The sequence below is a fragment of the Schistocerca nitens genome, chromosome 4 (assembly GCF_023898315.1).
Source record: "Schistocerca nitens isolate TAMUIC-IGC-003100 chromosome 4, iqSchNite1.1, whole genome shotgun sequence".
NCBI classification, from domain to species: Eukaryota; Metazoa; Arthropoda; class Insecta; order Orthoptera; family Acrididae; genus Schistocerca; species Schistocerca nitens.
In genome coordinates this window covers 904,772,506-904,800,254 of record NC_064617.1, presented here as the reverse complement: position 1 = coordinate 904,800,254, position 27,749 = coordinate 904,772,506, and the positions used below count along the sequence as shown (strand labels likewise).

The following is a 27,749-nucleotide window of genomic DNA, read 5'->3' as shown; positions in this document are numbered from 1 at the left end:
TAATATGGACTTCTTGTGCAGTGAAGGAGAAGCAGAACTATTAGACTGAGCATGAAAGTGTCTACCTATTACATTTAAGTGAAGAGAAGTAACAGTTGTATTGACCACATCACAACTGGATCAGCTGTTTTCCAGACGCCATATTTAACTGGGCTAGCAAATCCGCTTCAGATCTTTAAATGTAAACACGACAGCAAAAACGGTTTCCGAAATTCGGTTTTCGTCTTTTAAAAGGGGTGTCGCTTGTAAACCTAGTGCAATAGCACTTTCGTAATTGATTTATATCGATCACAGGCGGTACCGAGTACCGACTAACATTGCGATATTAAAAAATTTTCGATACCTCGATACTTTTGTGATCTGTCAAGTGTCAAAACAACAGTAGAAACGTGGTGGGGGTAGAAGCGGCACGGAGGAATAAGAGCTGAAGGAGAACATAAACGGGTTAAGAAACTGAGAGACGATACAATGAAAATTAATGATAGTGATAGAAGAGGACTGTCTATATGGCGAACGCTGGTGACAATATGCGCTACGGTTACTCTTTTACCATTCACAATATTTGCAGCATACAAGTCTTTACAGAGGCGTCGACTGAAATACAGGCTGAAAGAAAAGGTTGAGTTGGAGACAGTTATAAAATCTATTGCAGAACCAATTATTTTTTAAGACCCCTATGAGTTCGCACAGTTGTCTATATGTTTCATGTTACCTCATTGTTTGTGAGACACTGCACAGCGCCCAGTGTGGCAATATAAATGTCATTTGTAATGTATGCCCTTACGATGTTACCCGGACAATGAAACCCTTTTCATTTTGTACATATTTTAATGTGCATTTAGTGTTCATGTATTCCAAGTAAGTTTAGTAACTCCTTTCAAAGTGAGAAAAGTCCAAAACCTATATAACTTCGTTTATTACCCATTTAGTATATCATTTATCAGTTGTGTTCAATAATAGAACTACTGGCTTAAATTACTTCTACAGTCATATGTGGAAGGCGGCACAGAAAGGTAATCTACAAATTATAACTTGAAAGATGCCATAAATATCAGGGTAAAAACATGTACCTAGCCTGAGGTGCAGAACTTGGCTCTGTATAATATGCCATCAGTTGTTACTGGACTCTGCAAATATTAGTTAACTTTATTAAAATTATAATGATGCAACTATCTTGCTGTACGAGTCACTTCTATCTAATGTGACTGCATCATTTTGCTATAAATTGCATTGTGCTTAGTTGCAGCCTACATGATGTCAGTGGGAAAGCTTTAATTAAGATTTTGTTTATCTGGAATAATGACGACTCATCAGTGTTTAGAATGAATTCCTCAGAAAACTGTAGCTAAGGATTGAGTGTACGTCTCAATAGTATGCAACTGAAAGCCACTGTCTGTTACACACTGATGACAAAACTAGGTATAAGGGCATGTTAAGCTGAACCTGTAGTGACAAAAAAGAATTAATGGATATTTTAAAATAACACAGGCACATTGAGGGAAAGATGACGTGTTAAATGTTGTAATTTGATGGACTATTGTGTCCATCCCCAGTAATAGTGATGGATTTATGTGGCTTCGGCAGATTGACTTCATTTTGTGTTCAGTTAGGAAGAATACATGGTTTGAGAGCTCAAAATTTATTTTAGATAAAATTTCACACTTGTGTTATATAATTTGGAGAAAGTGATTTTTGTATCCTGGGGTTGATGTCAGTAAGAAGTCTGGGACTTGCTGGTTTGATTTTTGTAGGGAGATTTGTAGTGCTGTAATTAGTAACATGCTCAAAACTGGAAGGGAAGCGTAGTAAAGTCACAAGTCTTATTTTTATTGGGTTAAATATCTTACAGGTGAGTTCACAGTTGGTTGTTGGCTTGTGCCACTGTTTCGGCTAATGTTAAAGGGGAGTTGGTATTAAGTTATTAATTTGATTTATTTATTTATCTAGTGATCATCTTACTACTATATGATTTGTCATCATAATAAAGTGCCTCATTAGGGTGGTCCTTGTTGCACAATGCTCTTCGATTTACATACAATTTTCCCCAGATAACTTAAGATATGAAACATAGTTTTACACTGCATTTACAAAGGATACCCACTGGTGGCCCCTGGACCGTGAATATGCTGCTTTGCACCTTGCACTCCACTCGTCTATTGTTACAACTGACCCCAGACCTATAAACATGCAACTGCACCCCCTGGACAGCTCCATGGCCTCCTCTCAACCTGTCTGAAAAACTGAGTCGGCATTCTCCCTGTGATATGTTGAGTTCAGAAGAATGACAAGTCATAATCAATCAGTTACGATAAAGAAGGTGCCCCTTTTCCCAAAAGGGTGGGGGTATCTTAGGAGTGCGGATTATTCCTCGGGGGATCATAAATCATTTTATTGTAAAAGAATTATATTGTGATCATAGGTCAACTGAAAACTGCAGTACCACTTGTCACCTTAGGCTTGTGATGTGTATGTATTGTGTGACATCACTAAGATGAAGCATATTTGCAGAGGACTTGTTGAAGTTGTGGCGTGCTCTAGTGTAGGGTGTTTTGAATCACTAAATGGGAGCAAAGATTTGTGCACTTCAACTAAAGTGCACTTGCAGTATTTGTGGCTCTTATGTTGTATGTGGATGTTGGCAGCTCATTGATACTGTTTGAAGTCAATTAGTTGATAGTATACGTTAGCTAATGAGAAACTGAATCTAATTATTTTGTTTGGCAGTCAATCCAAACCCTTACGAATGGTCAGCATGTAGCTATATTTGCACATGAAAGAATAATGTGAATGTAAAATGACTCTTTCCACATCGTTGTGATTAATGTAATAAATATGAAAAGGATAGTTGCTACTCACCAGTAGTGAAGAATATATGGTGAGTAGCAATCTGTCCTTTCATAATACTGTAATGGTAATGAAGCTGTTGGAAGGACAGTAGTACTTCGCAAATTTATGTAGATGAATATGAGAGATTCAAGTGTGTGTCCCAGTGTAAATAGTTGAATCATATTTGGATGCTGTATCCTCTGTGCCTTTTGAAGTGTCTTATTTTTTTGGTTCATTTTATTGATCTGGGGTGTTGGTCCATGATTATGTTGAAAGGGGGTAATGGTGATGTCTGTTTTTCTTTTTCTTTTTGTAATTATTTTAGTATCAGTTAAAAAATTTCTTTAATTTTGTCTTATTTCTTTTTTCGCATCTCTTTCCAAGTATTCTTCTGTATGAAACTGCTGCCTGTTTTAACAGTGAGGTTTAAGTGATATTTTTTTGTGGAGTAGGCCCTACATTGCATGTTTCGCTTGTTAAGTCAAAATGTTGATCCCTTGAGTGGAGTGTTGCTTAAATCATGTTGTTTGCTGAACCTATATAGGTGTAATAGAGTGGCGAAACATTGAGGGGAGAGTTGCTTGTATACTGTTGACCCTGTCAGTATATTTATACCTCAAATTTCCAGTTTCAGTAAGACTCATTTAGAGTATTCAACTTTGAACAGTGAAGTTCATAATTATGAAACATGGAATAGGAATGGCTTTTTTAGGGACACACATTAACAAATCTATTGGGACAGTATAATATGTAAACCAAAAGTCCTCTTCAATGCATTGTCAGATGAAAGCAAGGGAACATCAAACTATAATACATTTAAAATAGAACTAAAATATCTACTAATCATCCACAACTTCTACAACATCAATGAATATTTGGAATATTGATCAGATTTCTAAGTTCTGCCTTATAATCCCTCTACTAAACAATATATAATTATCAAAATATTTGTGGATAAATCTAAAGATCTTTTGGAAATACGGAAGCGTCCAATCCCGCCCATCTGCTTTGACCCATGACGTCACAAATATGGCGGAAACAAAAACAAAAACACACACTTTCCACAAGAAGCCTAATGACACTAACGGGACAAGCGCAGGAAATGGGGTGTTTTGGGTGGGGAGCAAACTAAATATAAACAAATTTAGACGCCTTGCGTAGCTACAACGTGTAAGTGAAGACAGCAATGCATGAATACCCACCCACCTCCCCAGGCGTCGTAACCCCTGCAACCCATAGAAGATAAAGATGCTTCAGTAGCTGATTAGTGTTTTTTGTCTTTAAAAAAAAAAAAAAATCTCATGGGATAGAACGAACAGATCAGAAAGATAAATATAATAAACTAAAACAGAAATTGGAGGAAACAGATAATTAAAATAAGTAATAAGTGTTTTTAAATTAAAAAAAAAAAGCTCACGAGATAGAATGAACAGATCAGAAAAGTAAATAAAATAAGATAAAACAGAACTGGAGACAGCCACACTCAAACCAAACTCCGCGCCGTCATGACGTCACACATGACAACACCTTTACGTCACGGGTCAAAGCCGACACGTGGGATCGGACGCTTCTGTTGACCCGATCTTTTACTAATGTACTCACATTAATTGATGTGTGTGGTTGTGTGTGCTTTGTGACATAGACATGTGATTCAGTTTTCTTGCCCATATTCTGGATTTTTTGTTATTTTACCATTGTCTATCGATATGTGTCGATAACTTTCCAGTAATTTCTACCTTGTGTGTATGTGTGTACATAAACCTCTTATACTTAGATGAAATATCATTTATTTTGTTACAGTCAAGACAAATTTGTCAGTAAGAAAGCTACCAGTGTAGATGTAATATTACAACTTATATGTGTCAGTATTTTGCACATATTTATGTGTAAAATTTTATGCTGTCTTGTATTTTGACAAGTCTTGCCTCAGAACAGAGGGAAAAGAGGGTCTTATTAATGGTCTCACAGGCATGAAAGTAACCTCAGAATGGGTAATATAACACACAAGATCTCTCAGTAATCCGCAATGTGGCCACTCTTGTTCTTTACCTACATGAATAATCTTCCAATCACTTAAAAGGACGGTTAAAAATGGTAATGTTTGCTGATAACACAATGGTCGAAACTCTGTCTTAAGTCAACTCATATGATAGCAGTAAAGATCCAGTAGTGGTTTAGCCTATTAGTTTCTGATAATCTGACAAAAACTGAAGTAACACAATTTTCAGAAACTATAACATGTCAGCACTAGAAATAGATGTTGATGGACATATACTAAATGAAACTGCATGTAATATTCCTCTGGGTGCCCAGTTAGATAACAAATTGAAATAGTCAACACACAGATACCCCACTAATCTGAGTATTGACTTATTTTGCATATTTTCATTCTGTTTTATTTTGGAATTGTCTTCTGGGGGCAGTCCAACTAAAGTAAACAAAGTGTATTCACCAGAAACAAACAGTAAGGATGTTTTGTAAAGTAGATAATGAAGCATTTTTAAGGATTCTGGAATTTTACCTTTAATTCCTATTACATTAAATATGTTTTTGTTGCTGATATTAAAAATAAGTTTTAGCTAAACCGAATCACAGTAAAAGACACAAAATTAATTTTCATATAGATGTTGCCTCCTTGACTAGGTTTGAGAGTGGGATTCTGTACTCTGGTGGGAAGACAGTCAACTAACTCATGTCTAACATAAAGGAAGGAAAAAAAAAAGAATCTCTGCCAATTCTAAAGAAGGAAAAAAAAAAAACCTACACCATTAGCCAGTTTTTCATCGAATTAGTGTAATATCTAGAATCACGACTTCATGAATTCTGTTAACTCTATAACAAATAGCAGTGTTCATGGTAAAACTGTATGACAAGTAGTAATTTACTGTAAATAGGACTCAGTATGTATAGACATAGGTAAATACTGTTTTTAAAATTAAAGCAGGCAAATCAAGTAGAAATTAATCTACCTATAGTAGATTAACAGCGGTTATATAGTGTGACTGAGAATGCAGAATTTGTGTTTTCAAAGTTGCAACTTCTGTTCTAATTTACTTGTTTGAAATTGGCTGGTACAAGTAATAGTATAGCGATAGTACAGTCTTATTACAATGTATGTATTAGGTTTTGTATGATTTGCTTCTCTTTCATTAATGTATACCTTGGCTCATTTCACATTTGTGAAGGTTCTCCTTTTTTGATGAGATCTACAGAACATGATGGATGACTGAAGGAAGGATCAGAAAGCAGCTTAATGCTTAACCAAAAGTTATTATTGAGAATATTGCTGGTTACCTTATCTGTAATCCTAATTGTTGAGATCATTGCCCCTATGGAAATGATTTAATTAGAATTTGAAATTAAAGTACTGACATTTGAAAAAGTCCCTTGTTGATCAACTATGGACAACTTATTTAATCAATCCCATGTTCTTCCTGTCCTCCCCCAAGTGCCTTTTCTTAAAAGGTTTGTGTTGGTTTTAATTTCATTATTATGTGTCCATTAGATTTAGTAAAGAGAATAAAGCATTGTACCCAAAGAGAGAATTTTAGATGGCCTTTATTTAAATTTCATGTCTGGTTCACTTGGGTTTCTTTTTGTGGATGATTGTTATAATGCTTTGTACTCATACACTGAGCGCTATTAGCATAAAATTTTGGGAAATATGAATTGTTCAGTATAGGGGTTTCAACTTTTATTCATGATACCAATAAATGGTGAACACACAAAAATCCAATATAGCAACTATGAAGTCAGTCATACAACTATAATAAAAAGCACATAAAAAATTTTGTTACAAAATTTTTTTGAAATAATTGTGAAACAAAATTGTAAGAAACAGAACACAAGCAGAAATGGTGGGGTTCTGGGTGAGAACAAATTGAGCGAATAACATCTCCCCCAACTGTCAAACACTAAACATAAGCAAAAATGATCCAAAGTCTATATTTCCTCATAATACAAATCATCAAAAAACTGGTTTGCTTATCTTGAGCTAACGTGAGCTCAGCAGTACCAACTAACCATGAAACAGCGATGTAAGTGGAGGAAAAGAGTGGTAGAATAGCCGAAATAAGTTCTGTGATACCCTTCAATTCAAGACTACAAAATCTGGATAGTAACATGGGTGATTACAATGTGATGTCTGCCCCTGCCACTTTGTGTACTCTCATCCTGACAATAGGTGGGACCCTCCCATCCTTGTATCTGAGTGACCTGCCCCTCCTTTTTAACCTTTCCCAAGCTATCCATCTCTTCTCCCCAAAGAAGGACCTATGTTCTGAAAGCTACAAGTGTGACTGTCTTCCTTTTACATGTATTTATCAACAGTACTGCATGTTTTGTCACCTGAAGGTAACTACTGACCAGAAATTCTGTTTCATAATTTATTAATTTTCTTGATTGCATTTGCCTCTCATATAGTAAGTCAAATGAATGATATTGCACTTGTCAGCCTAGACTTTTTGAATCTGCGTGAAATAGTGTCACAAATTGTCGTCCTGAACAGTGCTATACACATCTGTCACTGATATGGGAAGTGGACAGTTTCATTGCATTTCCACATTTTTGACATTTAATGTATTCTTTCAATACACTACACTTCTGAAGGAAAATTTTGGTGCTCAGCTTGTCGTGCATCTCTTTGACATACATTTGTTAAATTTAACTGTCAGATTTATCACACAACCAGCATGTGCAACACCCTTCGCAAATAACATCGTGGCCAACTACTTTTCTGCTGCTGATTCTGATAAGAGTTTGTTTTTGTAACAGCTTTGGTAATAATTTTTTTTGTGATAATATACTGTATAACTCTTCAGGGCACAGAGATACAACAGCCATGGCAATTTGCAATGTTACTGTTGCAGGTGGTTCTGATAACAGGTGCTAGTTCCGGCTTAGGTGAGGCACTGGCTCATGTTTTCTACCAAGCTGGTTGTAGAGTTGTCCTTGCAGCACGACGTGAAGATGAACTCAGAAGAGTAAAAAATATGTTATTAACTACACACAGTGTAAGCAAAGTAAATATTTACAGATTTCATAATAAATTGTTTCAAAGAGTGGTGTACAACTAAGAAGTTGATTGGTGGGATTCATGTGCAGTAGCAAGCGGCAGTGTGCCACTTGACCCATCACCCAATAGTGTCGTTCTGTTGCACCTGTCAATAGCATAAACTTCAGCAGAGGTGGTGCAAGGGGTGCATCACTTCAGGGTGCCGACCTCAGAGGGGTCTGTACTAACTAAATTTAACACTCCTCGCAGCCCGGCAACAGATAGGCTGTGACCATCTTTGCACTCCAGAGTCCACATAGTATATCTCTTGTTGATTTTTGTGTTTGTGTAGGCATCATGAGGCTATTTAGCCATGTAGTGTGTGTTATGGATGACGTCTTCAACAAATATTATTTTCACAAATGAGGAGGCTAGTTTTCTGAGTGTGTCAATTTTTCAACAAAATCAGAAGCTCCTGCTGTAGAGCATGCCTCTTTGTTGCCAGCTACCAGGAATGAGAAAAGAGCTAAGCTGGAGCGTCTTGTGTGGAACGGAACATTGGTGATGCCACTAAGTATTCATAGTCTCTTTGTGTGTAGCATACATCACTCACATGCCTTCTTCATTGCACACCACTCTAGTTATTGGCTATTGGAAGCATACATCAGTGTAGAGATTTGCACTGCAGTCTATCACACAAGCTCTATCTGAGGGAGAGCTGCTAAATCCTGCACATGCATCCATCTCTGGTCACTGCCATGCAGGGCTATGGTGTGAAGAGTCAAGGTGAACAGAATGGGACATTACAGGGATAGGACTTTGTCACAATAACAATAACAATAATAATAATAATAATAATAATACCCGTGGAGGCCCGGGAAAAGAATAGGCCTCCGGTATGTTCTGCCAGTCGTAAAAGGCGACGAAAAGAACAAACCACTAATAGGGCTAACCCCCCTTTAGTGTGATTAGTTGGTTCAGGACAGAACTAAAGAAGCCTCGGACAAGCGCCGTCATGGTCGGGGACGACGCTTGAACCCTATGCCCGCCCACAATGGTAACGACACTGCTAGCCAACTGGAAAATGATTTAAATCCAAATAGAGGTGTTTTGCAGGATATGCTTCCTGCAACCACCCTAGAAGGAAAACAAAGACAGAGGATGAGATGGTCAGATGAAGTTAATCGACACCTCATGTTCTGTTATTACCAAGCAACAAACCTAGGAACCAACACAACTGGATACAGATCACAAGTATACACAACATTTATTACCAGATACCCAGAATTAAAATTTTTAACAGAACAACGACTAGCTGATCAGATCCGTGTAATAATAAAAAATAACAGGATACCCCAGTCAGAATTAGAAAACATCAAACAACAAGTACAACAAATACTGGAACAAAATAATGTGCAATCAGAAGAAGAAGAAAATACAGTAATGGACTCAAACATCCCAGAGCAAACAAACAAAGAACAACACGCACCAATTAAACAATCAGAGGAAAACGAAATCTTAAGACAGCCACCAGAACAAGCACAAATAGAACACGAAGTGACACACATGTTAGATATAGAAGAAAAATTTCAGCTGACATATATAGAATACAAAGACACAAATACAGACATAAGACCATTCTTGCATAGACCACCAAATAACCCACAAGTCGAAACAACAATAAAAACTATCAACACAATCATACACAACAAAATAAATGAAAACACAACTATGGAAGAGTTACAACTACTGGTTTATATAGGAGCACTCACTACACTAAATATACACACTAGACAGAGATCAGAACCAACCAACACACAGAAGAAACCCACAAAACCAGCATGGCAACACAGGCTACAGATCAGAATAGAAAAACTGAGAAAAGACATCGGACAGCTAACACAATTTATAAGAAATGAAATCTCGGAAAAAAAACGAAAAAGGTTAGGTAAAATCTCACAACAAGAAGCGACAGAGCAATTAGACGAAAAGAAGCAGAAATTACAAGCATTAGCCAAACGACTCAGAAGATACAAAAAAAGTGAAAATAGAAGGAAACAAAACCAAACATTCAACACAAACCAAAAGAAATTTTACCAGACAATAGATAACACACACATTAAAATAAACAATCCACCAAACATAACAGACATGGAACACTTCTGGAGCAACATATGGTCTAACCCGGTACAACATAACAGGCATGCACGGTGGATACAAGCAGAAACAGACACATACAAGATGATACCACAAATGCCTGAAGTGATAATTTTGCAACATGAAGTCACCCAAGCAATTAATTCTACTCTCAATTGGAAAGCTGCTGGAAATGATAAAATAGCAAATTTCTGGTTAAAGAAGTTCACCTCAACACATTCACATCTAACTAAATTATTTAACAGTTACATTGCAGACCCATACACATTCCCTGATACACTTACACATGGAATAACTTATCTGAAACCTAAAGATCAAGCAGACACAGTAAACCCAGCTAAATATCGCCCCATAACATGCCTACCAACAATATACAAAATATTAACTTCAATCATTAAACAGAAATTAATGACACATACAACACAGAACAAAATTATAAATGAAGAACAAAAAGGCTGTTGCAAAGGAGCACGAGGATGTAAAGAGCAACTGATAATAGATACAGAGGTGACATATCAAGCTAAAACTAAACAAAGGTCGCTACACTACGCATACATTGATTACCAAAAAGCTTTTGATAGTGTACCTCACTCATGGTTACTACAAATATTGGAAATATACAAAGTAGATCCTAAATTGATACAGTTCCTAAACATAGTAATGAAAAATTGGAAAACCACACTTAATATCCAAACAAATTCAAATAATATCACATCACAGCCAATACAGATTAAGCGTGGAATATACCAAGGAGACTCATTAAGTCCTTTCTGGTTCTGCCTTGCTCTGAACCCACTATCCAACATGCTAAATAATACAAATTATGGATACAATATTACTGGAACATACCCACACAAAATCACACATTTGCTATACATGGATGATCTAAAACTACTGGCAGCAACAAATCAACAACTCAACCAATTACTAAAGATAACAGAAGTATTCAGCAATGATATAAGTATGGCTTTTGGAACAGACAAATGTAAGAAAAATAGCATAGTCAAGGGAAAACACACTAAACAAGAAGATTACATATTGGATAACCACAGCGACTGCATGGAAGCGATGGAAAAAACGGATGCCTATAAATTTCTAGGATACAGACAAAAAATAGGAATAGATAATACAAATATTAAAGAAGAACTAAAAGAAAAATATAGACAAAGACTAACAAAAATACTGAAAACAGAATTGACAGCAAGAAACAAGACCAAAGCTATAAATACTTATGCCATACCAATATTGACCTACTCATTTGGAGTAGTGAAATGGAGTAACACAGACCTAGAAGCACTCAATACACTTACACGATCACAATGCCACAAATGTAGAATACATCACATACATTCAGCAACAGAAAGATTCACATTAAGCAGAAAGGAAGGAGGAAGGGGATTTATCGATATAAAAAACCTACATTATGGACAGGTAGACAATTTAAGAAAATTCTTTATAGAACGAGCAGAAACTAGCAAAATACACAAAGCAATCACTCATATAAATACATCGGCTACACCACTACAATTTCATAACCACCTCTACAACCCTTTAGACCACATAACATCAACAGATACGAAGAAAGTAAATTGGAAAAAGAAAACACTTCATGGCAAGCACCCGTATCATCTAACACAGCCACACATCGATCAAGACGCAGCCAACACATGGCTAAGAAAAGGCAATATATACAGTGAGACAGAAGGATTCATGATTGCAATACAGGATCAAACAATAAACACCAGGTATTACAGCAAGCATATTATTAAAGATCCCAATACCACAACAGATAAATGCAGACTTTGTAAACAACAAATAGAAACAGTAGATCACATCACAAGCGGATGTACAATACTAGCAAATACAGAATACCCCAGAAGACATGACAATGTCGCAAAAATAATACATCAACAGCTTGCCTTACAACATAAACTTTTAAAACAACAAGTTCCTACATACAAGTATGCACCACAAAATGTACTGGAGAATGATGAATACAAATTATACTGGAACAGAACCATTATAACAGATAAAACAACGCCACATAACAAACCTGACATCATACTCACCAATAAAAAGAAGAAATTAACACAACTAATCGAAATATCCATACCCAATACAACAATTATACAAAAGAAAACAGGAGAAAAAATTGAAAAGTACATCCAACTGGCTGAGGAAGTCAAAGACATGTGGCATCAGGATAAAGTTGGCATCATACCAATTATAGTATCAACCACAGGAGTCATACCACACAATATCCACCAGTACATCAATGCAATACAGCTACATCCAAACACATATATACAACTACAGAAATCTGTAATTATTGATACATGTTCAATTACCCGAAAGTTCCTAAATGCAATATAACACATACCGTACAGTTAATAGGAAGTGACGTTTGATCGAGGTCCGCGTCACTTTCCATTCTCAACCAGACTTAACGTCTGAGAAAGTAAAGAAGTAATAATAATAATAATAATAATAATAATAATAATAATAATAATAATAATAATTATTATTATTATTATTATTATTGTTTTAAATTCCAGCCAAATAGAACCAAACTGATAATAAGTAGAAATCTTTAATGCCACAGCTACCACTTGAAATGCTGGCAGCTTAATAGTATAGGCTAAGCCTAGTGTTCATAAAAAGCTGTTTTTGTTGTGTTGTAGCATTTGTCATATTTTTGCCCTTTTCTGATTCTACATTTATTGCTACTGTCTTATGGATTTTCTTTTGCCTACATTGGTTTCCTACTTTCTGCTCTTGCATCTACTTATGTACTTCTTCTCTGTAATTGCAAGAATTGATATTTTGGCAAAGCAACTGTTTTCAGTTATTTGACAACGATATCCTGTTTAAAATGATAGATGATTGATGATTGTCAACATTTGTTGCTATTATGTCTCATCACACACACACACACACACACACACACACACACACACACACATAGAAAAAAACTCTTGCAAGAACTGAATATGTTTCAGACTGATGTTACGCATCCTCCTGTTGTTTTGCCCCTGGACCTTTCTGATTTGAATGCTTTACCAGGAAAAGTAGCAAAGGTTCTTGAGATTTTTGGTCATATTGATATTTTAATAAATAATGGAGGAATCAGTTATCGGGGCAATATACTGACCACATCCATTGATGTTGATATCAAACTAATGCTTATTAATTACTTTGGGCAGGTGGCACTTACAAAAGGTATGTAAATCACCCATGTAATATGTAAAGCACAATTAAGTTTGCACATGTCTTATGACAATAAGTAATAGCCCATTAAAACATATTTCATTGCATCTTATTACTTGCATTGTTCGCTAGTAGTATGATTTTTAATATGTTGTTCTTTGGATCAGTCATTGCATATAAAATATGAAGACTGTTTTTCTAGTGTTCAACTGATAAACCTGCTTATTTCATATGAACTCCTTGTGCATGCTAGAAACTTGTAATAATGAACTGTATGCTTAAAATTTGTGTTACTTTGTGTATAGCAGAAGAAATGTTGATTTATTAGCTGACACACCTTGTCGCTTATAACTTACTTATATTGGATGAACTTACTTTCATGGCAGCCATACAAAAGTAACTAACTTGTATTTCACTTAGGTGTCATAAAACTTAATCTGAAACCAGTAGGCATACAGATCTGCTACATGCTTTTGTTATCCAATCCCCCCCCCCTCCCCCCCACACACACACAATTGCTTCCCTGTACCACGTGTACATTAATAGATTCACTTTTACAAGACGCCACAGTGTCAGCAGTCTGCAGGGAAGACAACCATATTGGTGAGAGAGCTAATAATTATTACCTAAGAGATGCAATAGAAACAGCACTTCTGTACTGGCATCTGAAGGTGGTAGTGCCATCAGTAGTGTGAGAATAACTGCAAAACATAGCAGCCCTATGCCGACAGTATGCGAATGTGTGGGCTTTTGTACTGTTCATGATTTCATTTGATTACTGTTCTGTTATTTGCCAGTGGTACCAACGAAATTACATTTGGGATGCCAAAATAGTAAGACTGGAAGCTAATAAGGCTCATATATACACGACTGATTAACAAAAAAGTCTTAATGTAAATAATTTCAGTAGTATGAGCTTTTTTACGAGGAAAAAAGCCTAACAGAACTAAACTAAAGGTAAATAATGAGACTACAGAGAGTGCACCATCAAAGGATATAAGGGGCAGTCAAATGAAAACCAAATATCCACCACAATGGGACAACAGAACGGATCCATTCAAAAGTAATCACCACATGTGTTATGAAGTTTATCACACTTGGCGACGAAATGATCAGTTCCTGTTTCATAAAACGCTCTCGGCTGCTGATGGATCCACATCTGCACTCATTCTTGTTTTATAAGTCAACTAACAGAAGCTATCAAGGGCAGTGATGTACATGATCACAACACTAGAACAAAGTGTATCTATTTCTGTAACAGAACAACGTTAAAAATGACTGATTGAAGTCCATATATCAGTGGTATAACAAGCTACCAAACTCTCTAAGAATGTACACGGGAAATTTTTTTAAAACAAAATTAAAATCTTTTCTATTAGAGAAATTTTTATATTCTTTCAACAAATTTTAAGATAGTGATTGTGACATGAGGCATTAGCATTTCAGTTGTAATGTGATAAATGTAAAAATCAGGCATAAGAAGCAACAGCTACAGAATATAGTGTGTTTTATAAGTGTAAATATAACCATAGTATTAAGTCTGACGTTTACAAAAGCCATCATTACGATGGCTCCATGCAAAGAAAATGTAAATCAACCCATTACATGCAGTCTCCCATCCTTCATCAAAGACACCAACCACTTTCTCGAACGCCTGGAATCCTTACCCAATCTGTTACCCCCGGAAACCATCCTTGTAACCATTGATGCCACTTCCTTATACACAAATATTCTGCACGTCCAGGGTCTCGCTGCGATGGAGCACTTCCTTTCACGCCGATCACCTGCCACCCTACCTAAAACCTCTTTCCTCATTACATTAGCCAGCTTCATCCTGACCCACAACTTCTTCACTTTTGAAGGCCAGACATACCAACAATTACAGGGAACAACCATGGGTACCAGGATGGACCCCTCGTGCGCCAACCTATTCATGGGTCGCTTAGAGGAAGCCTTCTTGGTTACCCAGGCCTGCCAACCCAAAGTTTGGTACAGATTTATTGATGAAATCTTCATGATCTGGACTCACAGTGAAGAAGAACTCCAGAATTTCCTCTCCAACCTCAACTCCTTTGGTTCCATCAGATTCACCTGGTCCTACTCCAAATCCCATGCCACTTTCCTTGACGTTGACCTCCACCTTTCCAATGGCCAGCTTCACACGTCCGTCCACATCAAACCCACCAACAAGCAACAGTACCTCCATTATGACAGCTGCCACCCATTCCACATCAAACGGTCCCTTCCCTACAGCCTAGGTCTTCGTGGCAAACGAATCTGATCCAGTCCGGAATCCCTGAACCATTACACCAACAACCTGACAACAGCTTTCGCATCCCGCGACTACCCTCCCGACATGGTACATCCCACAGAAGAACCACAAAAGTGCCCCACTTGTGACAGGATACTTTCCGGGACTGGATCAGACTCTGAATGTGGCTCTCCAGCAGGGATATGACTTCCTCAAATCCTGCCCTGAAATGAGATCCATCCTTCATGAAATCCTCCCCACTCCACCAAGAATGTCTTTCTGCTGTCCACCTAACCTTCGTAACCTGTTAGTTCATCCCTTTGAAATCCCCAAACCACCTTCCCTACCCTCTGGCTCCTACCCTTGTAACCGCCCCCGGTGTAAAACCTGTCCCATGCACCCTCCCACCACCACCTACTCCAGTCCTGTAACTCAGAAGGTGTACACGATCAAAGGCAGAGCCACGTGTGAAAGCACCCACGTGATTTACCAACTGACCTGTCTACACTGTGACGCATTCTATGTGGGAGTGACCAGCAACAAACTGTCCTCTGAAATTAGAAGAACAAACTGTCCATTTGCATGAATGGACACAGGCAGACAGTGTTTGTTGGTAATGAGGATCACCCTGTGGCTAAACATGCCTTGGTGCACGGCCAGCACATCTTGGCACAGTGTTACACCGTCCGGGTTATCTGGATACTGCCCACTAACCCCAACCTGTCAGAACTCCGGAGATGGGAACTTGCCCTTCAGTATATCCTCTCTTCCCGTTATCCGCCAGGCCTCAATCTCCGCTAATTTCAATTTGCCGCCGCTCATACCTCACCTGTCTTTCAACAACATTTTTGCCTCTGCATTTCCGCCTCGACTGACATCTCTGCCCAAACTCTTTGCCTTTGAATATGTCAGCTTGTGTGTGTGTGTGTGTGTGTGTGTGTGTGTGTGTGTGTGTGTGTGTGTGTGTGTGTGCGAGTGTATACCTGTCCTTTTTTCCCCCTAAGGTAAGTCTTACCACTCCCGGGATTGGAATGACTCCTTACCCTCTCCCTTAAAACCCACATCCTTTTGTCTTTCCCTCTCCTTCCCTCTTTCCTGATGAAGCAACCGTTTGTTGCGAAAGCTAGAATTTTGTGTGTTTGTTTGTGTGTCTATCGACCTGCCAGTGCTTTCGTTTGGTAAGTCACATCATCTTTGTTTTTAGATATATAAATAAATAAATAAACTTTCTTCAGATTGCCAAAGACTTGAAAATTGCACAGTGAATGATCTGCTCTGTATGGAGGATGTTACAGTGTCCCCAACCAAATTGCCATAGTACAGCCTTCATCCAGTAGGCGGTTTGTGGGCATGCTCTATTGTGCAACAGGGTGATTCTGTCCAACATCATTCCTCAGCAAGTTGACTTTATGGCACATTGCAGTTTCTGCAAAATATCTTCACAGCAGAGCCCATTGATTGTGGAGCCACACTTGAGAAACTCGATGGACAGAAGTCACCTACAGCTGAACAAGGTCATCATGACTTAATGTGGTGCCACCATTGCAAAGCCAACAGTAGAAACATTCCACATCTCCCCAGCCAAAGAAATACAAAGCTGTTCACACAAGTTCTGATACAGTCATTATGACCTCTTGGATTGCAGGGGATCTCTGCTTCTCTAGTTCCTCACGTGTGGAACCACAATCAATGTGCAATGCTATGAAGACACTGCAAAGACTGCGATGTGCCAGAAAGTGAAAGTGAAAGGGATGCTGTTGGACAGAATCTTCCTGTTGCATAACACCCATCCCCACTATTAAAGTTACTGATCCATTTATGCTGAGGTGACAAAGGACATGGGATAGTGATGTGCACATATATAGATGGTGGCAGTACTACGTAAACAAGCTATAAAAGGGCAGTGCAGTGGCGGAGCCGTCATTTGTACTCGGGTGATTCACATAAAGAGGTTTCTGACGTGATTGTGGTTGCTTGATGGGAATTAAGACTGTGACTGCAAAATGGTGGTTGAAACTAGACACATGGGACATTCCATTTCAGAAATCATTTGGGAATTCAATATTCTACAATGCTCAGTGTCAAGAGTGTGCCGAGAATACCACAGTTCAGCCATTACCTTTCACCACGGAAAATGCAGTGATCAACAGCCTTCACGTAACGACAAAGAGGAGCAGCATTTGCATGGAGTTGTCAGTGCTAATAGATAAGCATTGGGGCAGTGTGGTGACATTTAGCATTAATGACCAGCATGAGTGCCTTTGCTAACAGCTCGACATTGCCTGCAGTGCCTCTCCTCAGCTCGTGACCATATTGGTTGGACCGTAGATGAATGGAAAACTGTGGCCTGGTCAGATGAATCCCGATTTCAGTTGGTATGAGTTTATGGTACAGTTCAAGTGTGATGCACACTCCACGAAGCCATGGACACAAGTTGTCAACAAACCACTGTACAAGCTGGTGTTGGCTCTGTAATGTTGGGGCTATGTTTACATGCAATGGACTGGGTCCCCTGGATGTTTGGCTACTCGGAGAATATTTTCAGCCATTCATTGATATCATGTTACAAATGACAATGGAGTTTTTATCAATGACAATGTGCCATGTCACCGGGCTATAATTGTTTGTGATTGGTTTGAAAAACATTCTGGACAGTTCAAGCAAATGGTTTAGCCACTCAGATCATCTGACATGAATCTCATCGAATATATGTGGGACATAATCGAGAGGTCAGCTTGTGCACAAAATCCTGCTCTGACATCACTTTCACAATTAGGAACATCTGTAGAGGCAGAATGACTCAGTATTTCTGCAGGGGACCTCCAACGATTTGTTGAGTCCAAGCCGCCTCAAGCTGCTGTGCTACATTAGACAAAAAGAGGTCTGATATGCTATTAGAAGTTATCCCATGAGTTTTGCCACATCATTGTAATATTCTTGACCCCAAACACACCTGCACTACCTTGTCTGACTGATATTGACTTCCATAAGTGTCTTTCTTCAGGTTGCCAAACATGTAAAAAATCACACATTGGAAGATTTGAGCTGTATGGAGAATGTTGGTGTTTCCCAACCACACTGCTGAAGCGTTGCATTTCTGATTAGCAATATAGCGATGGGTGTTAACATGCAACAGGATGATTACACCTAAGAGCATTCATTTGGCATTTCGGCTTTATGGCACATTGCAGTTTCGGCAAAGTACCTTCATAGCACTGCACATTGATTGTGGTTCTATAGTTGAGGAACTCGAAGAGTTGAGGCCCCTGCAGTTGAAGCGGTCATCACCACCTTACCAGAACTTGTGTGAACAGCTTTGGATTTCTTTTTCAGGGGAGATGTAGGGTGTTTCCACTGTTGGCTTTGCCTATCGCTGTCAGGCTTGGAATGGTGGCACCACGTTAAGATGATGACCTCTTTGTCTGCCGGGGCCCTCTGCTCATCATATTTCTCGAATGTGGAACCACTATTAAAGTGCAGTGCTGTGAAGATATTTTGCAGAAACTGTGATGTGCCAACTTCGTCCCCCTACTCATTACCCAATAATCAGTCATACATGCTAAATTGCTGTTGCTTGCTATACCATTTGCACTCCTTGTCAGCACCTTGTGCTGTTGCCATTCAGATGGGCGTTGACCTAGTACTTGTATCACTGCTATTTTCCTGCTTAGAGTTTCCACATTTCTATGCATCATCCCTTGTTTGCGTAATACTTTGTACTCAAATTCACTGAGTTTTAATGCCCATCTTGTCAGTCTGTGGGTCCTTCAAACTTAGTGGCCGCTTTCTTTTAATTCTTGCCACGTTTCAAGGCTCTGACGTTGTCTATACTGACGGTTCAATGGTTGCTGGTCGTGTCGGTTATGATCTTACTCTAGGGGCTCATTATGAACAACACTCATTGCAGTGTTTTCACTGCCAAGCTGGTCGCCATCTCTCGTGCACTAGAGCATATCCGCTCCTGCTCAGGTGAGATCTTCATTATCTGTAGTGACTCCCTGAGCGGTTCATGAGCTATCGACCAGTGTTTCCCTCGCTCTCGTCTGGTGATGGCTATCCAGGAGTCCCTCCATATTCTTGCCAGCTGCGGCCGCTCTGTGGTCTTTGTGTGGACCCCGGGTCTTGTAGGCATCCCAGGAAATGAACGTGTTGACACGCTGGCCAAACAGGCTGTCAGTGCACCAGCCTTGGAGATTGGCCTTTTGGAGAGTGACCTCAGGTCAGTTTTGCAGCAGAAGATACTTTTCACCTGGGGTGAAGAGTGGCGCACCCTTCCTTCACCCAACAAACTTCGGACCATCAAGGAGGCTACCGGTGCATGGCACTCCTCCTTGCGGGTCCCTCGCAAGGACTCTGTTGTCCTCTGCCGGCTGCGCATTGGTCGCACCTGGATGACACACAGCTATTTATTGCGCTGCGAGGACCCCCTTTATGTTGCTGTGGGTCAGCTTTGACAGTGGTCCACATCTTGTTGGACTGCCCACTTTTAACTCCACTCAGGCAGACGTTAGCGCTGCCTGATATGCTTCCTGCACTTTTATCAGATGACCTTGCGATGGCAGATTAATTTTGAGTTTTATTCATGCAGGGGGGTTTTTATCGCTTGATCTAAGTGTTTGTGCTTTTTTTGTGCTGAGTCTGGCCTTTGGCCTACGGTTTTAGTGTATTTCTTGGTGGTTGGCTTTTCCTTTTTTGTTTCTATGGTCGACCAACCACTGTCACACTCAGTGTGATTTTAATTTCTTTTTTCTGGTCTCTGTCTGTGTCTTTCTTGTCCTGTGTCATCTCTTGTCATCTCTATTGTTTGTTTTTATTCTTTGTAGATGTTTCAAGTTTGTGGAAAAGGGGACCGATGGCCCTAGTACCATCAAACCTAGTAACCACTTCAAAGCTGCATCGTCTGTCACCAACTTAAAACTTCCTTCTGTACAAATAATACTCCTAGTATGTCACACCACATGCCAGGCAAAATATCTTCCTCTATCATTGAATGATTTTTCTCTGCTCCATTCAACTGTCTTTATACAAAAGCAAATGTTCTTATCCATCAACCTTCTTACTCAAAACGCAGCCAAGGACATGATTCAAGGCATCAGTGACAATATAAATTCCTTTCGAAAGTCTGGAAACATAAACACTAGACATGATGTTAATACCTCTTTTTATTTGTGACATACCTTTTGACACTCTTCAGACCTTATTAATAGGATGCCTTTCTTCAACAACTGTGTGAGCAGCCTCACAATATCTCCAAATCCTGTTACAATTTTCTGTAATAGTTTCTGAGACCCAGAAAATATTGTAACTCTGTCTGTGCTTCTGCAAACACTTTGAAGAGATGCTTTTTCTTTTTTTTTTTGTCCAGATACACCAGACACTGACAAGTTTTCAGTCCTTTCAACACTCAATACAATAAACGCTGGAATGTTGTGAGAGCATTTTTCAAACCCAATGGCATTCTTCTATACTGGTAATGTCCTCATGGTGCTGAAAATGCAGTCCTCTCTCCATCCTCTGGAGCCACTTCTAACTGATGGTATCCAGTCATAGTCCATGGTTGAGAAGTACTGGCTCTGTCCAAGATTATCAGTCATTTCTGTAATGTGCAGAATAGGGTAGGCAAGTAGGCAACCATCATAGTCTTAGTATTTAAATGGTGTTAGTCGCTACATAATAGATATTTCCTTGAACAATGTGTAGACTGCTTCAGTATAATCACAAGTGCCCCCCTCCCTCCCCTCCCCCTCCCAGAGGCTACTATTCTCATCTGTTATACTGTTGTCAGTCAATTGGTGATTGATAAATTCCTCCAAAATCAGTCGTGCAGACTGTGGTATTCTGTTAGACCTCCAATAATCTGGTGCACTGCTCCCCATCAAAATCCTCTGTTGTGTTACGGTCATCTCAGGCAAGGCCCTAATGAAAAGAACAGGTCTTGGAATTCTAATTACAGTTCGACCATCTGCACCTTCTCAGTCCCCTTTAAATGCTTCACCTTCTCATGAAATACTACCCTAACATCATCCAGTGCCCTCTTATAGCCCACAACTTTATGTGGCAATCTTCCTCGTTCAGAATTTACAGCGTTGACACTAACATTCCCTTTAACAGCTTAACCTCCTCAACCCCAAAAATATCCTCATTGATGGGGTATCATTTTGCCTTCACCCTGTCCTTGTAAGCATTGTGAATCTAATATCACTATCTTCCAATAGTTCCACTATACATAACATGGCTCAATACTCCCCCATAGTGATTTTCTGGTACCACTTGACACACTGTCATATGAATTATGTATTAATATCATTGTTTATGGGTTAACTTCTTGCCAGAGTTCCACATTGACGACAGCTTCCTGTAGCTGGAATGTCTTCCCACTGAGCTCTTGGATAATGCTGGCCATTGCTTACACGAGACACTAGTTATACACATTGCTTAAACTTGGTTGTCGCCAACAAACTGACTCATCATTACCGACCTCAGTCTTAGTATGTCATTGTCCCTGGACCCACACAACATGTAACATGAAGAGTTCCATCACCTCTTGCCCACTTAACATTACTCCTATACCCCTGCTGCTGATCCATACTAAATCTGCAGCTATTCTCATCAAACTGCTGGTAGTTTATACCATTCCTATTACTCTGTGGCTGGCATGCCCCATATGCCCACAATTAAAACTTCTTCCACTTGATACAAAAACATTTTTCCAAAACCTTACCTCTGACGCAATGTCAGTTTCCTCGTATTCCAATCCCACCCTAACTGCTGCATGGAGATCCTTAGGCACCCCAGACACCCTCCTAGACATCGCTGGTGCTAAACCCTTTAGGAAAGCATCAAGCAGTCATTGTTCAGCTTCCTGTAGCAACACCTCGTTCACTTCCTCATTATTTGTCAACTCATACATGATCAAATTAAGTTTTCTAATCATATCTACAAAATCCTTATGCCTTCTCGAAATTACACTCAACTGTACATTGAAAGACTGTGCACTGTTTTGCTTTCTATATCTCTGTTCTAATATTTGTCTAAGTTGCTCAAAAGTCTCTACCTTGTGTAGTTCCTCTGTGCGTTATACAAATGACTATGCCTCCCCAGACAGATGCAACCTTGCTATCTGTAACAACTGTTTAGCTGACCAACCACCCATGTTGGCTGATGACAAGATTTCCTGTACAAATGCCATCACATTACCAGATGACCTACCTACTCGGTATTGTCATGTCAGTCACTTTCATTTAAGTGGAGACCGTGCACCACTCTGTGCTTACTGCAACCAACCATTGACAGAGTGCCATCTTCTGACCCAATGCCGAATTTGTAACCATTTGTGTTTTAATAAACGTTTGTCATCTAAATTATCCGACATTTTAGCAGATACAGTACAAGCTGTAGATCTTGTTCTACTTTTCATTCATTGCAGTAATATAGTGATGGAAATTTAATTTTCAACCATGTGAGGAACCTCCTCAAAGAGGAAGTGATCATTTTTAGCTATCCCTGTACTCCAGTTGATTAGGCTCTGGGTATTAACGACTTCAGACTCATTCAGTAATTCACTATTTTATGTTAGAACATGGATGCTTATGACAGCTGTTTTGTGCCCTAAACCAACAAATAACAAACAACCTACCAGAAACGGGAGAAACCAGGATCCACTCCTAGAGTCTGCAACTTCACTGATTCTGTTTCCTCACATTTTCTGCTGGCTTATAATTTACAAATGTATTCTCTGCCCTCAACTGAGCTACCTGATTAACAAATGACTGAATAGCTTCCTCACTGGTGACACCTTGTGTGTCTGATTTTTGCCCAGTGCATCAGCCTTACTCATTTCTACAAACCTTGTACTAACAATTCAACAATTAAATAGAGTACTCTGTAGCAACTTATGCTACCATGCTCTTTTCTTCTGTCTATTTATGAGCCATCTGGGCATTCTACACTGCCTTGACAAGTGGCCAAAACAGATACATCTTTAGACAAAAAATTGCCACAGACTTGGTACAAGTGGCAGAGTGACCAAGTAAATTGCACTACTCTGCTACTTGGGCATGAAAACTGTTGACAAAGAAAATGTTTCTGAATGGTTTGATGTGGATCACACAGAACCATATCATGAGATGTTGAGTGACAGTCCTATTATTCAGTGGGTACAAGAGAAATCTGAGGAGGTGAATGATAATGACGAAGATAACATTTCTCTAATTCCAGAAACAGTAATGAATCGTGCATCAGCACTTCAACGGGCTGAAGGGTTACTGGACTACCTGGAACAGCAAGCAGCACTCTGCAGTTATGATGCCTCCTAATTCTTGATTCCATGATTGTCACCAAAAAAGAATAGAATAGTCTCACTCAACCCACAATCACGATATTGCAGGCTGCAGTTCGGGTGTCACACTGTGGAGGGTGTAACACCCTCTGCTGTCCACTACAGTGATGTCAGCTCTCCTGACACTACTCTTTTGAGTTTTTTGCACTTGGTAAGATGAGTGGTGATAACAATGGGCCAAGATATCCAGTGTAAATACTGCTGACCAAAAGAAAGATGTTTATTCAACTTTTACCCATTGTGACATTAGTTCAGCGATGCAAACATGCCTCACTCCACTGATCCTGGCCGGCTCTGGCTTGTGGCTGGCTGCTTCCACCTGGTGAGGAGATACCCACGTAGGTGTCCTGTGATGCTGACAACAGGCTGGAGTAGGACCAGTAGCCTCAGCAGGCAACTCTGTGTTGTGCTGTGGTTATATTTCTTTGGGGAATGGCTTCTTCTTGCAACTCAGCCCCACATGCACTCACCACAGTGGCCCGTGGTGACTGCTGTGTGGATACTGAGACATGAAGCGCCACAAGGAACTCAATGCTGGTGGCGACTGGCCCAACCTGAACTTGAACTCATGGCTACTACTGGCTGTGCCCAGTTGTCTAGTTATTTGGCTTGGCACTGGTGTGGTGGTGGTGGTGGTGGTGGTGGTGGTGGTGGTGGTGGTGGTGGTGGTGCTGCTGCTGCTGGAGTCTAGTTGTAGTCCCGGTGCCTCAACATTTTAACCTATTTGTATGGTTCTGGTTGTGCATTATTCTACACCAAGGCCTGGCATGTAATCATATAGTGCATAACAAGAGTTTTGCTCTGGTGTGCTGACATTGATCTGCCCACTACGGCCATTACCACTGTGTGGTGTAGTTTTCTGCTGAGTGCAGCTAGACCATCTCAAAGTCCTTCTGTGTATGTGTTATTCTGACCTAAGTCGCCATGCTGCGGTTGCTATTGCGATACTCCATAGCAGCTTTTTACCACTTCTTATTAACTTCACTAAAACTGGCTAGCAGCTCTTCGCTTGATAGTTTTCACAAAATTTTCTAATTAATATTGCGTGCATGGGACTTAAAAAATACCACTTTTCTAGAATGACATACAGATCTGATGATATAAAGATTGACCTTTTGAGAGCACTGTCCTGTACTGTTGTGAAGAGAGAATTTATGAAGCTAGAGCGATTAGTTTTCTTAAGCATTGTCAGAAAAATGTGCTAAGTTGACAATGGCAAGTATTTTGGAATATGAATTCTCTCTTGTAGGTGAAGTAAAATTGGTTTTTCCATTTGTATGATTACAACTACAGCATAAATGAAAATTCTAGAATGAAATTTTCACTCTACAGCGGAGTGTGCGCTGATACAAAACTTTCTGGCAGATTAAAACTGTGTGCCGGACCGAGACTCAAACTCGGGACCTTTGCCTTTCGCGGGCAAAGGTCCCGAGTTCGAGTCTCGGTCTGGCACACAGTTTTAATCTGCCAGGAAGTTTAAATGAAAATTCTTTGGTCTACAGCTGAGTCTGTGCCCAAATGAATACAAGTATTGTGGCAAAGTGTCGTGTTGTCATCAGGTCCACAGATGATTTTAAATCATCTTTGCCAGGAGATACAGAAATGTACTGCGTAAATAATTTTTACAGTGTACTCCCAGTTATTCATGGTAATTGGGGACTTGAAACCATGCGTAATCAAATTCTGCAGATAACCCGCAATTAAAGTACACAGTAATGTTTTTGTTGTTATTGTTGTTGTTGTGGTTGTGGTTGTGGTCATCAGTCCTGAGACTGGTTTGATGCAGCTCTCCATGCTACTCTATCCTGTGCAAGCTCCTTCATCTCCCAGTACCTACTGCAACCTACATCCTACTGAATCTGTTTAGTGTATTCATCTCTTGGTCTCCCTCTACGATTTTTACCCTCCACACTGCCCTCCAATACTAAATTGGTGATCCCTTGATGCCTCAGAACATCTCCTACCAACTGATCCCTTCTTCTAGTCAAGTTGCACCACAAACTCCTCTTCTCCCCAGTTTTATTCAGTACCTCCTCATTAGTTATGTGATCTACCCATCTAATCTTCAGCATTCTTCTGTAGCACCATGTTTCAAAAGCTTCTGTTCTCTTCTTGTCCAAACTGTTTATCGTCCATGTTTCACTTCCATACATGGCTACACTCCATACAAATACTTTCAGAAATGAAAGTAATGTTTATAATAAATTCTACTTTATTCATTGTATTATGTGTGAGAATACAATACTCACAAAGAACAGAGTACAAGCCAGTTTCACATTACACTACTCTACTTTGAAACAACATATTCTTGATCTGATTTCTGTCTCAGCGAGATAGCTCGTCTTTTACATATCGCACTACAAATTTCACGCAACACCAACTTGTCGGAGAGGGGAGCAATTTCATGCTGTTGCAGATAGTCCAGTAACCCTTCGGCCCATTGACATGCTGATGCATGACTGAGTACTGTTTCTGGAATTAGAGAAATGTTGTCAGTGTCATTCACCACGTAGGATTTCCCTTGGACTCACTGAACAATAGCACTGTCACTCAACATCTCATAAGCTAGCTCTGTGTGATTCACGTCAAACCATTCAGAAATATTTTCTTTTTCAACAAAATCAAACAATGTAAAATCCCATATGGAATTTTAACAATATAATGAAAAGGATAGTTGCTACTCGCCATATAGACAAGCATTGCAAAGTCAGTTTAGTCTTAACTGTTTCATTAATATCCAGCATGGTTGTGGATAATGTGGTGGTTAAATGTATTTATGTTTATTTTTTAGCAGTCCTGCCATCTATGATTGACAGGCGAAGTGGTCACATAGTGTCAGTAAGCAGTGTTCAAGGAAAGATAGCTATTCCTTACAGGTAAATGTAAATTCAAAAGACTCTACCCATGTGTTAAACACAAATGCAAAATAATTGGTTCATTTATTCCAGTTTTTTCTAAAAGTGCCAATGTTTGTGTAGGTCTGCCTACACTGCTTCAAAGCATGCGGTCCAAGCATTTAGTGATACCCTGAGAGCAGAAGTTGCTGCACACAATATAAATGTTACTCTTGTGAGCCCGGGATACATTCACACAAAGCTGTCTGTAAATGCATTGACAGGAAATGGAGAGGCTTATGGAGGTAAGATAGTTTTCTAGTGGTATGCCAGTACTTTGATTTTTGCTAGATTTTTTTTGCAAAACACTTTTTGTGATATTTTTTGCTTTTGTGACACATTAATTGCACTATATACTCTCCTACAACAACACTTTAAGTTAACTTGAGGTTTGTAATGTCATCTGCAGTTATGGATTCAGCAACAGAAAATGGTTCACCAGTGGAGAAAGTGGCTGAGGAGATCCTGTATGCTGTTGCAACAGAAAAAAAGGAACTTAAAACATGCTCATTTGTATCCCATATAGCAGTTCTGCTTAGAACACTGTACCCAGAGCTGTTCTTCTGGCTAATGAAAAAAAGAGCTCATCAACATTAGGAAGAACTTCCTATTTATTTGCCCCATCTGTTTAAGTTTGTAATTTTTTGTTACTTTATGTAGCTGTTGACTTTATATCATCTTGTTTCTGATCTCTGATCACATTAGCTCTCTTTATTTTAAGGCCTTATGAACAATATGTTCATATATACAGATATCTTTGTGAGATTATCTAAAAAGAAATTAAGAATGAGAGGAAAGGACAATAAGACAAATATTACCATGGATACAAAAAGAGAAAACAGTGTATAGATGCAAACTAAAAAATTAGAAAGGCATCTGTAGTTACTGGAAACAAGTGAAGTGTACATGTTATTAAGTAAACAATGTGCATTCAGAGCTATGGAAGCCCAGTAAAATCCTGTCCTAACAAAACTTACTTTTCAAAAATTCCTATTTTTAATGAGTACATTCATTGGTCCCCCCCCAAAAAAACTCCCATAATAACAATGATACTGAAATTTGTTGTTAAGGAACCGTATTTTA

General features: G+C 39.2%; 1 protein-coding gene across 3 annotated transcripts; it reads left to right on the top strand.

Moving 5' to 3' along the window:
* Nucleotides 1-395: 395 nt before the first annotated feature.
* LOC126252064 (dehydrogenase/reductase SDR family protein 7-like) lies at nucleotides 396-27,749 on the top strand. 3 transcript variants are annotated; one of them, XM_049952907.1, is made up of 6 exons: nucleotides 396-618; nucleotides 7,695-7,838; nucleotides 12,976-13,195; nucleotides 26,567-26,648; nucleotides 26,751-26,911; nucleotides 27,076-27,749. In XM_049952907.1, exons 1-6 carry the CDS (start codon nucleotides 469-471, stop codon nucleotides 27,261-27,263), a joined length of 945 nt encoding a protein of 314 aa, XP_049808864.1. In that variant the 5' UTR covers nucleotides 396-468; the 3' UTR covers nucleotides 27,264-27,749. The 3 variants fall into 3 exon arrangements, with proteins under 3 accessions (XP_049808864.1, XP_049808863.1, XP_049808866.1); XM_049952906.1 differs by having other exon boundaries at nucleotides 26,564-26,648; XM_049952909.1 differs by lacking the exon at nucleotides 7,695-7,838 and having other exon boundaries at nucleotides 26,564-26,648.